Source organism: Hypanus sabinus, chromosome 9 (genome assembly GCF_030144855.1).
Source record: "Hypanus sabinus isolate sHypSab1 chromosome 9, sHypSab1.hap1, whole genome shotgun sequence".
Classification (NCBI taxonomy): Eukaryota; Metazoa; Chordata; class Chondrichthyes; order Myliobatiformes; family Dasyatidae; genus Hypanus; species Hypanus sabinus.
This window is the reverse complement of record NC_082714.1, coordinates 12,471,040-12,486,230: the sequence shown is the minus strand read 5'-3', so window position 1 is coordinate 12,486,230 and position 15,191 is coordinate 12,471,040. Positions and strand designations below refer to the sequence as shown.

The window sequence follows — 15,191 nt, the reverse complement described above, 5'->3', positions numbered from 1 at the left end:
ACAGAGGTTTGAAAGAATGGATCAGTGTGATTTCAAATGGTGATTTGAGGAAGCGGAGTGGTGTAGTAGAGCCGCAGAGAAGTAGGTTCAAGCCTGACCTCAGACACTGTCTGTGTGGATTTTGTAAGTTGTCCCGTTGACCATAAAGACTAGAGACTCTACAGATGCTGTAATTCCAGAATAGTACACACAAAATGCTGGAGGAGCTCAGCGGGTCATGCAGCATCTCTGGAGAGGAATGAACAGTAAACGTTTTGGGCCGAGACCCTTCCCCTCCATAGACACTGCCTGACCGGCTGAGTCCCTGCAGCATTTTATGTGTTTTACTTCCTGTGACCTCATGGGTTTCCTTTGGGTGCTCTGGCTTCCCCTCTGATGCATAGACTGATAGATAGACTATGGGCTAATGTAAATTTACCCTACCGCATGACTGAATCTGTTTGTTTACACGGAGTGAGGTGCAGGGTTGCTTGTGAGACACAGAGATGAATTTTAAAAATGGGTTTGTTGTACAATTAGGATAATTGAGTGGTTGATGGTCGGCAAGGACTCAATCAGGCACAAACTCGTTCCTGTGTTTCATCTCTCAGTGACTCTATAACTCTATAGTTAGGGCTTTTGGAGGACCAAGTGGAGAGTCCATTCATTACCAGGAGGATGCACACCTCAAAGTAACAGGCAGAGGAAGTACAGCTGAGAGATTATGGAGCACGATGCCTGAAAAATCCCCATATAATAACTTACCAAAGTAAGCTGGATATGAGAGTGAAGACAGGGGACTTGCAGAGCAGCAGGAGGAAGTGAGGCTGATTGACCAGCTTACTCAACGGACCCATGGCAGACCAGTGGCCTAACTCTGTGCAGAGACAAGTCCAGCATCCCAAATATTTCACTGCCCTTCACATAAAGAATGTCTTTGAAAAATGCAGACTCGTTCACTTACTCCCTTACATCATGCAACATTACCGACCAACCACCCGCCGCTCCCCCCATCGTGGATATGCTGGGAAGACCTTTTAATGAAACCGGTCACCTATATCCAACCAGGTTGCCCTCCCTCAACTACCTTCCCACTCCTCACTCCATTAATGCCACAGATCTTCCTGAGGTACTTGTCCGGTGAAACATAACGTCTATCTCCATACCGAAGTGTAAAATAAACACTACGCGGTTTTCCATTGAGTGGAATCATACCGTGCAGAAACCAATGCTCTTGCCCCACCAGAGAAACACAGAAACTTGTGGATATAGAAGTGTTTTATTCAGCAAAAACAAGCCACAGGCATCATATCGAGACACTCTTGGAAGAAGAGACCTGCTCAACCCAATATTACTTGATATTTGTATATGCTAAAGATCAAAGGCAACAGCAGGACAATTCTATAGTTACAATGTATCAACAATGCTTCCTTTGAGTTACATACAATTTTCAAACAGCTCTTTCTTTGCACCCACACTCCAGACACCCAAAATGAACTCCCACTAACTCTAGGATGCATTCATGCACGTGCAGGCGTCTGAGGACTCTGGGAAACCCATTGTTCAGAGCTGCATTTTAAACTCAATCTACAATCCACACTCAGATCAGAAGATTTTGTTGCTGATGAAATTAATACTTGCTACATATTTAAATCCAAAATATGCCCTAACAAACATACAAAAGCTCTTTCTTCATACTGAGGAGTGAAATCAGCACTATGTGGTTTTCTCTACCACTGAGTAAAACCATACTGCGCAGAAACCAATGCTCTTGACCCACTTTGTACAGGCCAATTGTGATGTCTCTCTGTCTATGTTAAGATAGAGATAGATAGATAGATAGATAGATAGATACTTTATTCATCCCCAAGGGGAAATTCAACGTTTTTCCAGTGTCCCATACACTTATTGTAGCAAAACTAATTACATACAGTATTTAAAATATGATATGCATCTAAAATCACCCTCCCAAAAAGCATTAATACATAGCTTTTTAAAAGTTCTTAAATAGTTTACTAAATCCTATTACCTGCATCTTAGTTAATCCTATTTACCTGCATTTAAGTCGGTATCCATCTGCACTTCCCTATCTAAATCCAAACACCTATTAAACATTTAATTGTAATTGATTAGTTGGAAAGAAAATTAGACGTGGTGCGAATATTTTAGAAAATCTGCTCTTGCCTTGCCAAGTAAGTGGCTTGCAATTACAAATCCCCATCGGTAGCCTCTACCTGGCACTGGGAGGGCTTCTTGCTTCAATCTTTCCACGTTAAGATCCCGCTCTCTGGAAAACTCACCTCTTCCACAAGCTGTTGAATGCCAAGCCATAATTCAGGAAAGCTACTCATATTGTGCCACTTCATTACACTGTGTGTACACATACAGTCACACCAGTTTATCTTCACGGATGAGTGCCTCAGCCTAACATTATCCTTGAAAATGAGAAGGACGGCACGCCATATGAACCTCATAGTCTGTGGTAATAAGCATTTAATTTTCTTCTGATGGGCAATAAATGTCTGAATTTCCAATGTTTATAGGTCAATGCTTTAAATTATCTGTAGCTTTGTCATTGCATGTCACTTCCTTTCAGATTCTCGAGTACTTTATTTTTTCTTAGGTGTCATACAGTCATAGAAACGACACAGCAACAGGCCATTCGGCCCATCTATTCGTTTTGATAATTTTTATTTGGAGATACAGGTGCCGAACAAGTCCTTTCAGCCCACCCAGCAGCCCACCAATTTAACCCCTAGACTAATCACAGGACAATTTACAGAGACCAATTATCCTGCTATCTGGTACATCTTTGGAAACTAGAGGATCTGGAGAAAACCCACACGCACACATTAAGAACTTTCTTACATTGGACAGCGGAACTGAAATCTGAACTCTGACACCCGAAGCAGTAATAGTTTTGCACTAACCGCTACACTAAACTGGCACACTATCTGAACTGTTATTCTGCCCAGTCCCATTAAACCACACCTGAGCAATAGCCCTCCATTCCCCTCCCATCCATGTATCCAATTTTTTCTTAAATATTGAAATTGCACTCATATCCACCACTTCTGCTGGAAGCTTATTCCTCTCTCTCACCACCTTCTGAGTGAAGAAGTTTCCTCTCCTGTTCTCCGTGAACATTTTACCTTTAGCCCTTAACCCATGACCTCTAGCTCTAGTCTCTCCGAAGCTCAATGGAAAAAGCCTGCTTGCATTTACCCTATCTATACCCCTCATAATTTTGTATACTTCTGTAACTCCCCTCATTTTACTGTGCTCCAGTGAGTAAAATCCTAAGTTAGTCAACATTTCCCTAATACTCAGACCTCAAGTCCTGGCACCATCCTTGTAATTCATTCACTGTACACTTACCATCTTATTGATATCCACCTGCCATACAGAATCCAACGACATTCACTCTTATATTTTCAACCCCTGATTTCATCCACTAGTTGCATTGCAATGAAGAAAATAGAGTATAATTTGATGATTAGGTTCATATTGATCAGTGTTAATGATTTAACCAGTGTCTATGAGTTATTGTAATTTGACATGTGCTTTTTTTGAAAGGCCAATGATGACAAATCCATTGGGAACTTTCTGAATGGAAGTGCATTGATTACTCGGAAAGGAAAATCTGGGAAATATTGCAAGAGTGAGGCTAACTGTCTCAGTTATTCAAAGGGCTGGCATGGGAATGATGGGCTGAATGGCTTTGCTGTTTAAATTTAGGAAATGCTAATTAAATGTAAACTTTTCCTGTTGAATTCTTTGCAGAAATAATTTGAGAGGTTTAAGAAAGAAGTAATGTTCTCTGGTGGGGAGAATCTCATTATTGCAACCAAGCTTTTTGAGTCTGATGTTAGGAAGCATTACTCAAGAGGGCAGAGGAGGACTGGATCTCAACTCGCGTTTTGCAGTGGTGGGGAGGGGTGCATAAAGACATAAGAAACACTGAGAATGAATGATTCTGTATAGCTAGGTCTGTGAAGAAATGGGGAGTGTCTCAGTCAGCAATTTTGATGTATCTGGATGGTGGAACAGATCTGAAGGGCTTATATTTTGTATTATAACCAAGAGGTATGGCATGTGAGCTACAATACCCACATCAAGAAATCGCTCACCAAGAGGTACAAGAGTTTGCTATCTAACTGCCTAACTAAATATGTACTGTGCTTCACACTTTGAGTGTATTATCATGTATTGATCATTTTAGACCTCATTTCCATCTGCCTATTTGAATGCTTACTTCATACAGCTCTCCTTCAGCTCAGTCTCTCCGCTTCTGAAATTCTCATCCTGCTTCCTCACCTCCAGCTTGGCTATTCCAGAGCATTTCTGACATGGCACAAAACTTTGGGCCCCATCGTACCTCAGTTCATTGAGCCAGGTTGGAACCACTGGCCTTCTGCCCATTGAAGTGGAGTTAGTCCAAGATTTCCAGATGTGCATTGTAGATCGCAGGATCCAAGGTTTGCAGAGAGATTCTGGGGAATGGGTTGGGCGGGGTAGCAGGATGAGGGTCTGTCACTTCACTCTGCTTTTGGACCCCCTCCTTGTCCTCCAAACCAGCGCCACAGGGCCTAATTGCAGGGACAGGTGGCCAGGAATATCCAGGGTTTCCATGGAGAGGTCATTGTTTGGATCCTGCACCACATTAGCAGATGCTATAGGGTTTGTTGGTGAGCTAAGTTACTTTATTGAAATTATTTTGCATTATTTTAAAGTGTTAATTATTCCTTTGATTTCATTCAGTTGCATTTCATTATTTTAAAAACAGTAAGAATCATTATATTTTAGATTATTTATTTAAATTATAAGTTTTTAAATGCTTCTGAAAGTCAGAGACATTTAAAATAAAAAATTATTGACAGCTTCTACCACTGGCAAAGTACTGCCCTTCCTCTTTTCATTCACTGCCATTTGTGCAGAACAGTGGTATGTTTCCTGGCATGGTCACCCTGTGCTTCACAACTTGAAGTCTATTGGTGTTGGGATCACATGATCCACTGAGGTAGGCTTCCATATCCAACTATTCAGCCAAGGTATAGGGGCATTGGTCCAGCATGATTCTGGCTCTTTGATTCCAAGATCCTAGCTTTCCTCAGCTGTTCTCAGCTCAATGCTCACTGGCTCTGGGGCCTGTATTTTAAAACTCTTGCCCTTATTCAGAGATTCTTTCATGGCTTCCTCTCTCCCTTCCTCTGCCATCTCCTGCTCTATAACTTTCCTTCCATGGCCCTCTGATTTACTCTGACCACTGAGTTTAATAACACCACCTTTGATGGTGCTCCAAAACTCTGGAATTCCCTTCCTATAACATTCTACCATTTATCTCGTCTTTCGTCCTTCAAGAGGTCCCTTAATATAATATGTCATTTCTAAGGCTGTATATCCTAATGTCATCTTGTGCGACTTGTCATTATTTTTTTTATATTGGCATTGCTTCAGAGAAGTTCCTCGGGATGCTTTTGTTACACTTATAGCATTGTATAAATTAAAGTTATTTCTGTGGGATTTCAAGACTTGGTAACAGATAAAGCCCATAATTATTATTTGCATTCAACATTTAAGTTTGCAGCTTTTTTTGGGTATTACTTTCTACATTTTGCCTTTCTTTGTTTTAACGTTTTAGGTTCTTTGGACGCAGTTTCTCATGCTTACAGTTCCCAGCAATATCACAAGATACAGCTCACGGCCTATGGCACTACAGTTGTCAATGGGGACTCCACTCATCACTGTAACTCCCTGCTGCCTCCCCCTCCACCTCCTCCTTACCACCATCAGCCACTTTTCAGTTCCTTTGGTTATCACAGAACCAGTAGCAATATAGAAGAATTACCTCATGGACAAGGTAGTCTATCAAAATGCTTCTTTTATTTATTTTGGGTCAGGGTTTCCCAAAATGTGAACCCAATAAAGTGCATCCCCGCTCCACCCAGGAAGCAGTAAAACAACTGAATGCAAAATCCAGAGTACATTCCCTATGGAACTTCAAAACATTAAACTTATTCAAAGGAAGACACAGGAGTCCAAAATGCACGTCTAACTTTGTGTTTACTTTAAGTCAGGAGTGCACATATCACATGGTAACGTGATGACATATGCAATTTATGCATTTAAACATATAACTCATAATTAATTATTTAAATGAACAAGAATAGAATTTTATATATATATATATATAGTTTATTAAGTATTCCTCAAACTTTATATATATATATATGCAATATTACTCAAATATTAAATATACAACACCTACAACACTATTACTTTATTGGACACTTCTGGGAAATCCTGTTATTTGTATGTAAGCAATTGTGCATGAATTTCCATGTGTTTAATTTTTATATTCCTTTGTTTTGCTGAAATGTGTCTCATGTTTAAAATAGTCAGCGGTCACGTGAAATAAAACTGCGGTTCATCCAAATTTAAGTCACATTCTTGATGATGGTTTGTGGTGCCAATTCACCAAAGAACCTGAAGTGAGACAAGGCTAAAATTTTTAATGCATCGAAAGGTCGATGTCCATGCCTTGTCCTGCACTGCGGTAGAAGCAGGTTTGAGAGTCAAATTCAGAAGAGAGCAGAATCAGTTCTTGAAGGAGAAATGTTGTAAAGTTTTGGGGAAGGGTAGGGATTGGGCATAATCAAATGGCTCTTTCAAGGAGACAAAAAGACTCTATCTGTTTTGTGATTTGGTGATTCAAGGCATTTCAAGTGGTTGGGACAGGAGGTCAGAGGAGAATCAAAGCCATTGAAGTGAAAATCCAAAAGAGGGTGCAAAGGATGTAGTCTATTTTGCACATTGCAAAGTCAAAAAAAGATCTTGGTGGCCCACATGGCATTGATCTGGTTCTTGCCTTGCAGTCACTCTCCATGCTAGACATGTGGCCCTGCTAAGCTCATATGATCAAGCTATTGCCAATGCTGGCATCTAATGATGTCTAGGATTCAGATGGCAGAGACTAAGGACCCACTGAGACACCTCACTGATGACAGCTGACAGCACTCTTATCCTAACATACAGTATGTAATGGGAGAGGCCTGAAAAATAGTACAAAAATACATTACAAATTAATTTACATATGGAAGTGTAAATGTAAATGGCCAAATATATATACTGAAATAGAGAAAAATAAAGCAAAACAAAATGCTTCAAATTACCCTTTAAATCAGGGGTTCCCAACCTGACAACCCAGGCATCAAAAAGGTTGGGAACCACTGCTTTAAATGGAGGTTGGTAATCTCATTGAAATCAATGGAGCTGTGCTAAGGTTATCACCATTTTGATGGGCCAGATTTATGGTGTATTTAGTCCCCCAACTCAGTAACTTACAGAATACCCAAAACTCAAAATCCAGGGGCAGTGCAAGAGGTTAGACGCTTCCACATCTGGCCCTTAACTTCCACATGGTATTGCACATCTGTGGAATAAGCAATAAGTACTGTACAGCCAGCTGGTAGTTATTTATAGAACTGCCATCTGGTCAGTCATCCTCTCCAGTTTCTTTCTGAAGGCAAATTTGTCAGAAATGATTCCTGTTGTGGCATTGTCAGTAGATCCAACAAAGACTTGATTTCACTTAATATAATAACTGTGTAAGACTCACTGTCATGTCAATGGACTTTTCTCATGATAACTAGATGGATGGTGTCATCTCTTACCAATGAATGGGGAGACACAAGATTATACAGATGCTGGAAATCCTGAGTGACAGGCACAAAATGTTGGAAGGAACTCAATAGGCCAGGCTCTGTCTATGGAGGGAAATGAACAGTCAATGTTTTGGGCCAAGACCCTTCATCAGTTCCTCCAGCATTTTGTGTGTTTTACCATTGAATAACCTCCTCAGTTTGGCCTGTATTAGGCCATTTGACTCTTGCCTTTATAACGACCATGGTCCACGGTGAACTTCAGAGGCACGGTGTGACGGACCTCTCTTGACAGCCGGGTAACATTTTACTGATTTTGTAGCATGAAGGCAATGGGAATGAGGTGGGAAACTCTCTACCAGCTCGAGTCACACCTATCCCAAAGGGAGGTGCTTATTTTCACTGGAGCCTTTTCATCTCATCCCTGAATCTAACCACATGGCTTCAGACATCCAAGTAGATAAACTAGGCTAATACTGTGGCTGCATAAATAGGTGGGTATTCCGTGTTAAGTGTGGAAAGAGCTGCAAGAAGAAGTGGGGGATATGGGCTTGATTGCAACATTTAAGAAAAGTTTGGATAGGTATGTGGGTGGGAGAGATATGGAGGGCTATGGTCCATGATTGTTGAGGCTAGGCAGAATAACAACTCAGCACAGGCTAGAAAGGCCTGTTTTGTGCTGTAATGCTCTGTGGCTTTAAGAATCTATGACACTGCCTTGACGCTACAAGGCCACATGATCAACCTACTGTCCATCTGGGCAGCTTGCCTGCTGCTGAAGTCCGGGAGAGGAAATGCCTAAGCAGATGTAGCAAGGCATCTGTGCTTGGTTGGGGGTTTGCCTCTCCCATCAGTGCTGCCCTCCAGTGTTCAATCAGTGGAATATCAGTCTGGGTTACATGCATCTGCACACTGCCAGGCACTGTACCAATTTGTGGGACATGTTGCTCGGGGGCTTGGGCTATGAATATGTTTTCTTTTTGCGTCACTGTATTTTTATTTGCTTGCTATTTTGAATGTACTGTGTATGTTTTGCACCTTGGCCCCAGAGGGACTCTGTTTTGTTCAGTTGTATTCATTTATAAGACCATAAGTCCATAAGATATAGGAACAGAAGTAGGCCATTCGGCCCATCAAGTCTGCTCCGCCAGTCAAATTTACGGTTAAATGATAATTAAGCTTGAATTTGATTTGATTTAAAACACTCGGCATTTTGAACAGTGTCTGTGGAGAGAGAAGCAATGCTGACATTTCAGGTCGAAGCATTTTCTGTTTTTATTTCAGATTTCCAGCATCTGCAGGGTTTTTTTTAATTTTCATTTACCCCTGAAATTTCCTTCTTGTCAAGTACCTCAGAAAACCTCCTTGGAATCTGCTTCTATCAATTCCAATAGATCTCTGCCTAAATGTTCTTTTCATGCTGTTGCTTATTATTCTGATAAACCTCATGTTTTGTTGCTGACCTGAAAGATATTGGAAGCAGATTGTCCCAATAAATCAAACCATTCTGGCTTTTGAATACCTACATTAAATATCCTCAACTCTCCCTGTAATCCCAACATTCTCTCTGGACTATTAAACCATTACCAGTCCAGTTGTATTTAGCAGCCTTCTTGTTGCCATGACAATACATAGCAACAGGGGATGAATTAGTACAAGGCAGCTTTTCCATTCAAAGAAGCTGACAAAAATGATCACGGACTTCATCAAGCCTCATTACACAGTGTAATTAACAGTAGGCAAGGCTCCAAACTGCAGAGTGTAGAATCCCTCCCCGTAGCTAGCCCAGCACAGGAAGCATTAAGTACGGCATTTAATTTAGACATGTAAAACTCCCTGATGCCACAAATGTAAGCCACACTCCATGTTTCCTTAACAAATATTTAATCATGTCATGCTGTTTAAGTGTATAGCCACTTCAAAGGATAACATCAGGTTGCTTACGTTGGGAAGCAGACCTAAAATAGCTCAATAAATCATCAAACACCTTTCTGAAATGTTCAACATTTTCTCAAAAGCAGTGTCTGCAAATATTTGATATAGTATTGTGTTTCTCGGGTCTGGGATCTCCTTGGGCCAGAACGCAGGGCAGCTAATTTGGAAGTAGCATTTGAAACCTGAAATTCCAATGCATTATGTTGCACTGGTAACACTGGGCAACAGCTTTTTTTCAAAAATTCATTTTGCTTATGATAGACTGCTTGAAGGTGAACACAAATATAATTTCAGACTACTTGTATCACAGTAGGAATTTGGAGAAACAAGAAATTAATTTTTATTGAATATAATGTGTTTAATTGCATAACGCTGCTGATGCTTTGCAATAGTTCAACTAAGCTAAAAATCTTTTGTTGATGATTTTTATTTGTACTCAGAGTCTGAGGCTTCTCACTTAAATATTCAACAATAATCAGCCAGCATTAATGGATTCCAGTTGCCCTAAAACCATTTCTCCATGACCGCAATGTCCTGATGAAATCTTTCATCACTGACAGCACCAACATTTGCATGGAAGAAGTTTAAATGGGAATGCAGAAAATGAATATTTAGTGACATGTTGCACTTCATGGTTTTGGCTGCATGAAGCATGTTGTCAACCAGCTGCATGTAGTTTAGTGCTCTGTAATTGCCAAGAAAATTTCCAGCAAGATGCTTCAAAGTCTTCCATGCGATTTTCTCTGGTCCCACTAGAAGTTCTTCAAATGACCTATTTAACTTAAAAATGCCGTCCTTAATCTTGGAATCAGGTATTCTTGGAAATATTTGTCTCAAATATCAAAATCCTTCATAGAAATCTATTGCCTTTCTAAACCCTGCCCTGCCTAACCATGCCAAAGCATGCCTGGACAAAATAGAAAAATTTTCAGCTTACATTGTGGGCAACATTGTAGTTAGATTGAATTATGAATTGAAATAACAAATACAGGTGATTTTAAAAAATGATGTGTGATAGGGAAATTTCATGGTGATTTTCATGATCAGCAGCTCAAAATCAATAAGATGCCACCAAAAGTATTCAGGAAGCAAAATTTTTGTTTTCTAGTATAATTAGTTTATTGTTATAGCAAACAGCTATTGTTTGGATTCTGTTCCATATGTAAATACATCAGGGTGACAGGTGTTACAGCTAAAGAGAAAGTGCAGAGCAGCTCGATAAATAAAGTACAAGGCTCATGACAAGATAGAGTGACAGATCAAAAGTTCATCTTTATCATATAAGTGGTGGTCCCTTTAAGAAGCCTATAACATCTAGGATAAGAGCTGAGTCTTGTTGTACCTGTAGAAGTGTCGTAGTTTGGATAAGTTGCCAATTAGAGTCTGCTTTCTCAGGAAGACACCAAAGATCACATTGCACAATTTTGTAGGAGAGCAGGGGAGCTTCCTGACATTCTGACCAATATTTGGCGATCAATGAACATCACAAATTTGATGACCTAGACGTTATCACCTGTGGCAGTTTGCTGAGTTTCCTACAATACAACAGTGCCTTAATTTCAAAAGTGGTTCATTAACTGTCAAGAGTTTTAAAAGGCTCCAGGTCTATAGAAATGTAAGGCCAACTTTCCTCCTCTCTATATACTTGGATGATTTTCTTTTTACATTGGTGACATATGGGCAAGCAGCTTGTTATGAGTATTCATGAATTAGTGTTGGCCACTGGGTCACACCAAGGTGAAGCTGTACCAGAGCTGTGTTCTCTCCACACTCTCGTACGGGTCAGAGTGCTGACGCATGACAAAGAGCCAACTGGCCAAGCTGTTGTCATTCCACATTAAATTTCCTGGCCAAGAAAGATCTCCAAACACACCCTGCTCGCTCAGTGTCACCAAGAGGACATGGCCACGACCATCATGAGGCAATGGTGGAAATGGATTGAATATGTGATGGGAAGAGAGGCCAACTCCATCATCAAGACAGCACTTCACCGGACCCCTGAAGGGCGGAGGAAACGCAAAAGACCAAAGACAACTTAAAGGCTGTACCTTGAAGACTGAGGTGAGGACCCTGAACCACACCTGGGGCATCGTAGAGAAGGCCATCCTTGGCCATCAAGGACAGACAGAGGTGGAGGACTTTCATTGTTGCCCTAAATGCCAGTGGCGCACTGGCAGATAAATAGATAGACTGGGTCCTCTTCAAGTGAGTATCTGTATTTTATCAGCTACTCACTTCATCATAAAGGGAAGACTTGACAAAGGATTTCTGAAGTACCTTAATTCCAAGAATAGTGTTATTAGTAAAAGGACAGAGAGGAGTTGAGGAAAATATTTTGTCACCCTAAGAGAGGTGAGGTCTAGAGCTCACTGCCTGAAAGGATGACGAAGTCAAACACCCTCAAGTAAGCAGCGCAAAAGGAGAGCAAAACAGTAAGATAGTACTCATCGCTTCATAGAGCATTCAGAAAACTGATGGTAGAGGGGATAAAGCTGGTCCTGAAATGTTGCATGTGTGTCTTCAAGCTCATTACCTCCTCCCTGGTGGTAGTAATGAGAAGAGGGCATGTCCTGGATTTTGAGGGTCATTAGTAAAGGATGCAGCTTTCTTGAAGCTGTCCTGGATGTGAAGAGGCTGTTCCCATGATGGAGCTGGCTAAGCTTACAACCCTCTGCAGCTTGGTCCAGGTTGGCATTCATTCCATTGTGGGGGGGGGGGTGCGTTGCTGGGGAACTGTTGCCCCGTTGGAGGTGACTTCTTCTAGATAACGCATTGGACCTAGAACTCATGCGTCCATATGTCAGCAATGTAAATAAGTCCAGATACTACCACAAAACCAAACTAGGAGCTGCCAATAAAACATTAGCCAGAAAACTAATCTGCCCACCATCCTTCATTTCATCCTTGGTCCACCAGTCAGTTACAGGTCCCTTTCTCACCCTCCCTCATCTCCCCTCTCACTTCTGATTCAGGGTTTTAGGCCAAAACATTGATATGAAGCATCCTTTCCCCCATAGAAATTGTGCAACTCACTAAGTTTTTCCAACAAATTGTTTTTCTCTTGCTCTGGATTCTAGAATCTGCAGTTTCTTCTATCTCCGAGAAAACAAACTGTCTGTTCATTATTAGATTGCAGTTTTTTTCTTATTTTAGTTTTTCAAAATACTTCATTGGCAACAAAATAATTTAAAACATCTCAGGGTGGTAAAACCTTCTGGATTTATACAAGTACTTGTATGCTTTAATTTATTAGATACTGATGTCACTCAGGCATATTAAATATAGCTTTTCCCTCCAGCTTTTCCGCTGTCACTTGCAATAACCAAGTGGTGTCATTGACCTAGTTACAGAAGGGTTATTGTTTGTCCAAAAGGCTTTATAGAGACCTGATGGATCATGTAATAAAAAATTGGCTCTATTTTAATCTGGCGTTAGAGCGGGTGAAGTTAAATGTAGTACAGACATAGCAGAGACCAGTCATGACCCACTTTTGAAAGATTAGAAAAGAACCCCTTAAATTAACTAAGTTAAATTATTAAAAAATACATTACTTATTAAAGTTTTATTTTTAAATTAAATAATATTTTTAATTCAGAAACTATGATGGCATATACTTTCTGTTAATTCTTTCAGAGTCCTTAAAAAGTAACTTATGCATTTCCAGTGACTATGCATGCACCTGTTTCTCTGAGTGATCCAGCAGCAGTATGCTCATGTGCCAAAGTAATGTGATATCGGCCAACCCAATGTCCCTGATGCCCAATTAATGTTGGATCGTCTAACAAATGGGCACAGTGACTTTGAAGGATTCTGATGTCTGGTTCATTTTGTTCACACTCCACTGAACAGATGAGCACAACACCAATAAAATGCAGGGAGCTTAACACCAGCCAAATACAGGCCAATTGATCAAATCCCCGATCCCCCACCTAAGCATTTATTCAGTCCATTATTAGTGATACTGTGACTGTTGTGAACAAAGTCACTGAGAGTCCCTGAAGCTGGTGGATATAGAAGTCTTGATTCAGCAAAACAAGCAGCAGGCATCATACTCGAGACACTCGTGGAAGAAGAGGCCTGCCTGACACATTATTGCATGAAATTTTTATATGCTAAAGCTCAAAGTTAACCGCAGGATAAATATACAGTTAGAACATATCCACAATGCTTTCTTTGAATTACATATACTTTTTCAAATACTTCCATCTTCACACCCGCACTCCAGACTCCGCACCAACTCTAGGATATATTCATGCATATGCAGACTGTGGTGAACTATGTGCCTGTCGGGACACGCCCCTGCTGACTGCTCCTGTGGCTCCTCCCACAGGCCCCTGTATAAAGGAGACCTGCGGCCTGAAGATCGGCCTCAGTCTCCAGGACCTTGTATGATAGACACTCACTCCTGGTTCCTTCTTCCAGTCAATAAAAGCCGATATCTCGCCTACGTCTCAGTGTGAGTTATTGATGGTGCATCAATTTTATTGACTGGAAGTTTTAAAACATGGAACCCGTTTTGCGTCCGGACCGGTTGGATTTGGACCCTCAAGACCCTGACGCAGCTCTCGCTTTTGAACACTGGCTTGCATGCTTCCAATCGTACTTGGCGGAGCTTCGTGCGACTGAACCCGCCGTTATGCACAGAATCCTACTCTCGAGGGTCTCCTCCAAAGTTTACTCCTTTATCCGGGACCTGCCGACCTACGAAGGGGCACTGGACGCCCTCAAACAACAGTACCTGCGGCCGGTGAACACCGTCTACGCAAGACATCGCTTAGCTACCCGGCAACAGCGGCCTGGCGAATCGTGCGCTGAGTTTCTCCGAGCACTACAGACACTCGTCCGAGCTTGTGACTGCAAGACGCTCACGGCAGAACAGCATGCGGAGCTGCTGGTGCGAGACGCCTTTGTGACGGGACTGAGGTCAGTGTACATGCGCCAGCGGCTGCTGGAGAACTCGGATCTTACCTTAAGCTCGGCGATAGAGAAGGCCAACGCTCTAGAAGCTGCGCGGCATAACGCCGACGCTGTCCAGTCGCGCGATTCCCCGCCGGTTTCGTGGACGCCTCAGACCCCGCCACCACCGGCTCCCGGGAGCGAATTCGCCAACGCCGCCGCCAGTCGCCATTCCACGAGCTCCCCGACCCAGACCACGGCTGTGGCCCGTAAGAAACTCGTGCCTTGTTATTTCTGTGGCCAAAAGAAACATCCTCGACAACGCTGTCCAGCGCGAGAAGCGACCTGCTCCAGCTGCGGAAAGCGGGGCCACTTCGCCAAGGTCTGTAAGTCTCAACCTCGAGCGGAGTGCAGCGCTGCGGGTGAAACGTGGAGGCCGCCATCTTGCATGCCGGGATGTGGGCGGCCATCTTTGTCGACGTCAGCACGCCCCGCCCCCGACCCTCCGATGCTGACCGGGTACCCCGGATGTGAGCGGCCATCTTTGTCGGCGTCAGCACGCCCCGCCCCCGACCCTCCGATGCTGACCGGGTACCCCGACGGCGATCCAACTCTGGCCACTGTGACTCTCGACCAAAGCGCCCCACACCAGCTTGCAAGATCCATGATGGACATCCAGGTGGAGGGGCATTGGACTGGATGCCTGTTTGACACGGGCAG

General features: G+C 42.3%; 1 protein-coding gene across 1 annotated transcript in view; it reads left to right on the top strand.

Moving 5' to 3' along the window:
• The window catches only part of caskin1 (CASK interacting protein 1), a 675,429-nt gene that overhangs the window by 583,767 nt on the left and 76,471 nt on the right, over positions 1 to 15,191 (top strand). Inside the window, exon 11 of the mRNA XM_059979062.1 lies at positions 5,621 to 5,839. Within this exon, the coding sequence (XP_059835045.1) occupies positions 5,621 to 5,839 (219 nt within the window). The remainder of the gene's footprint in view (positions 1 to 5,620; positions 5,840 to 15,191) is intronic.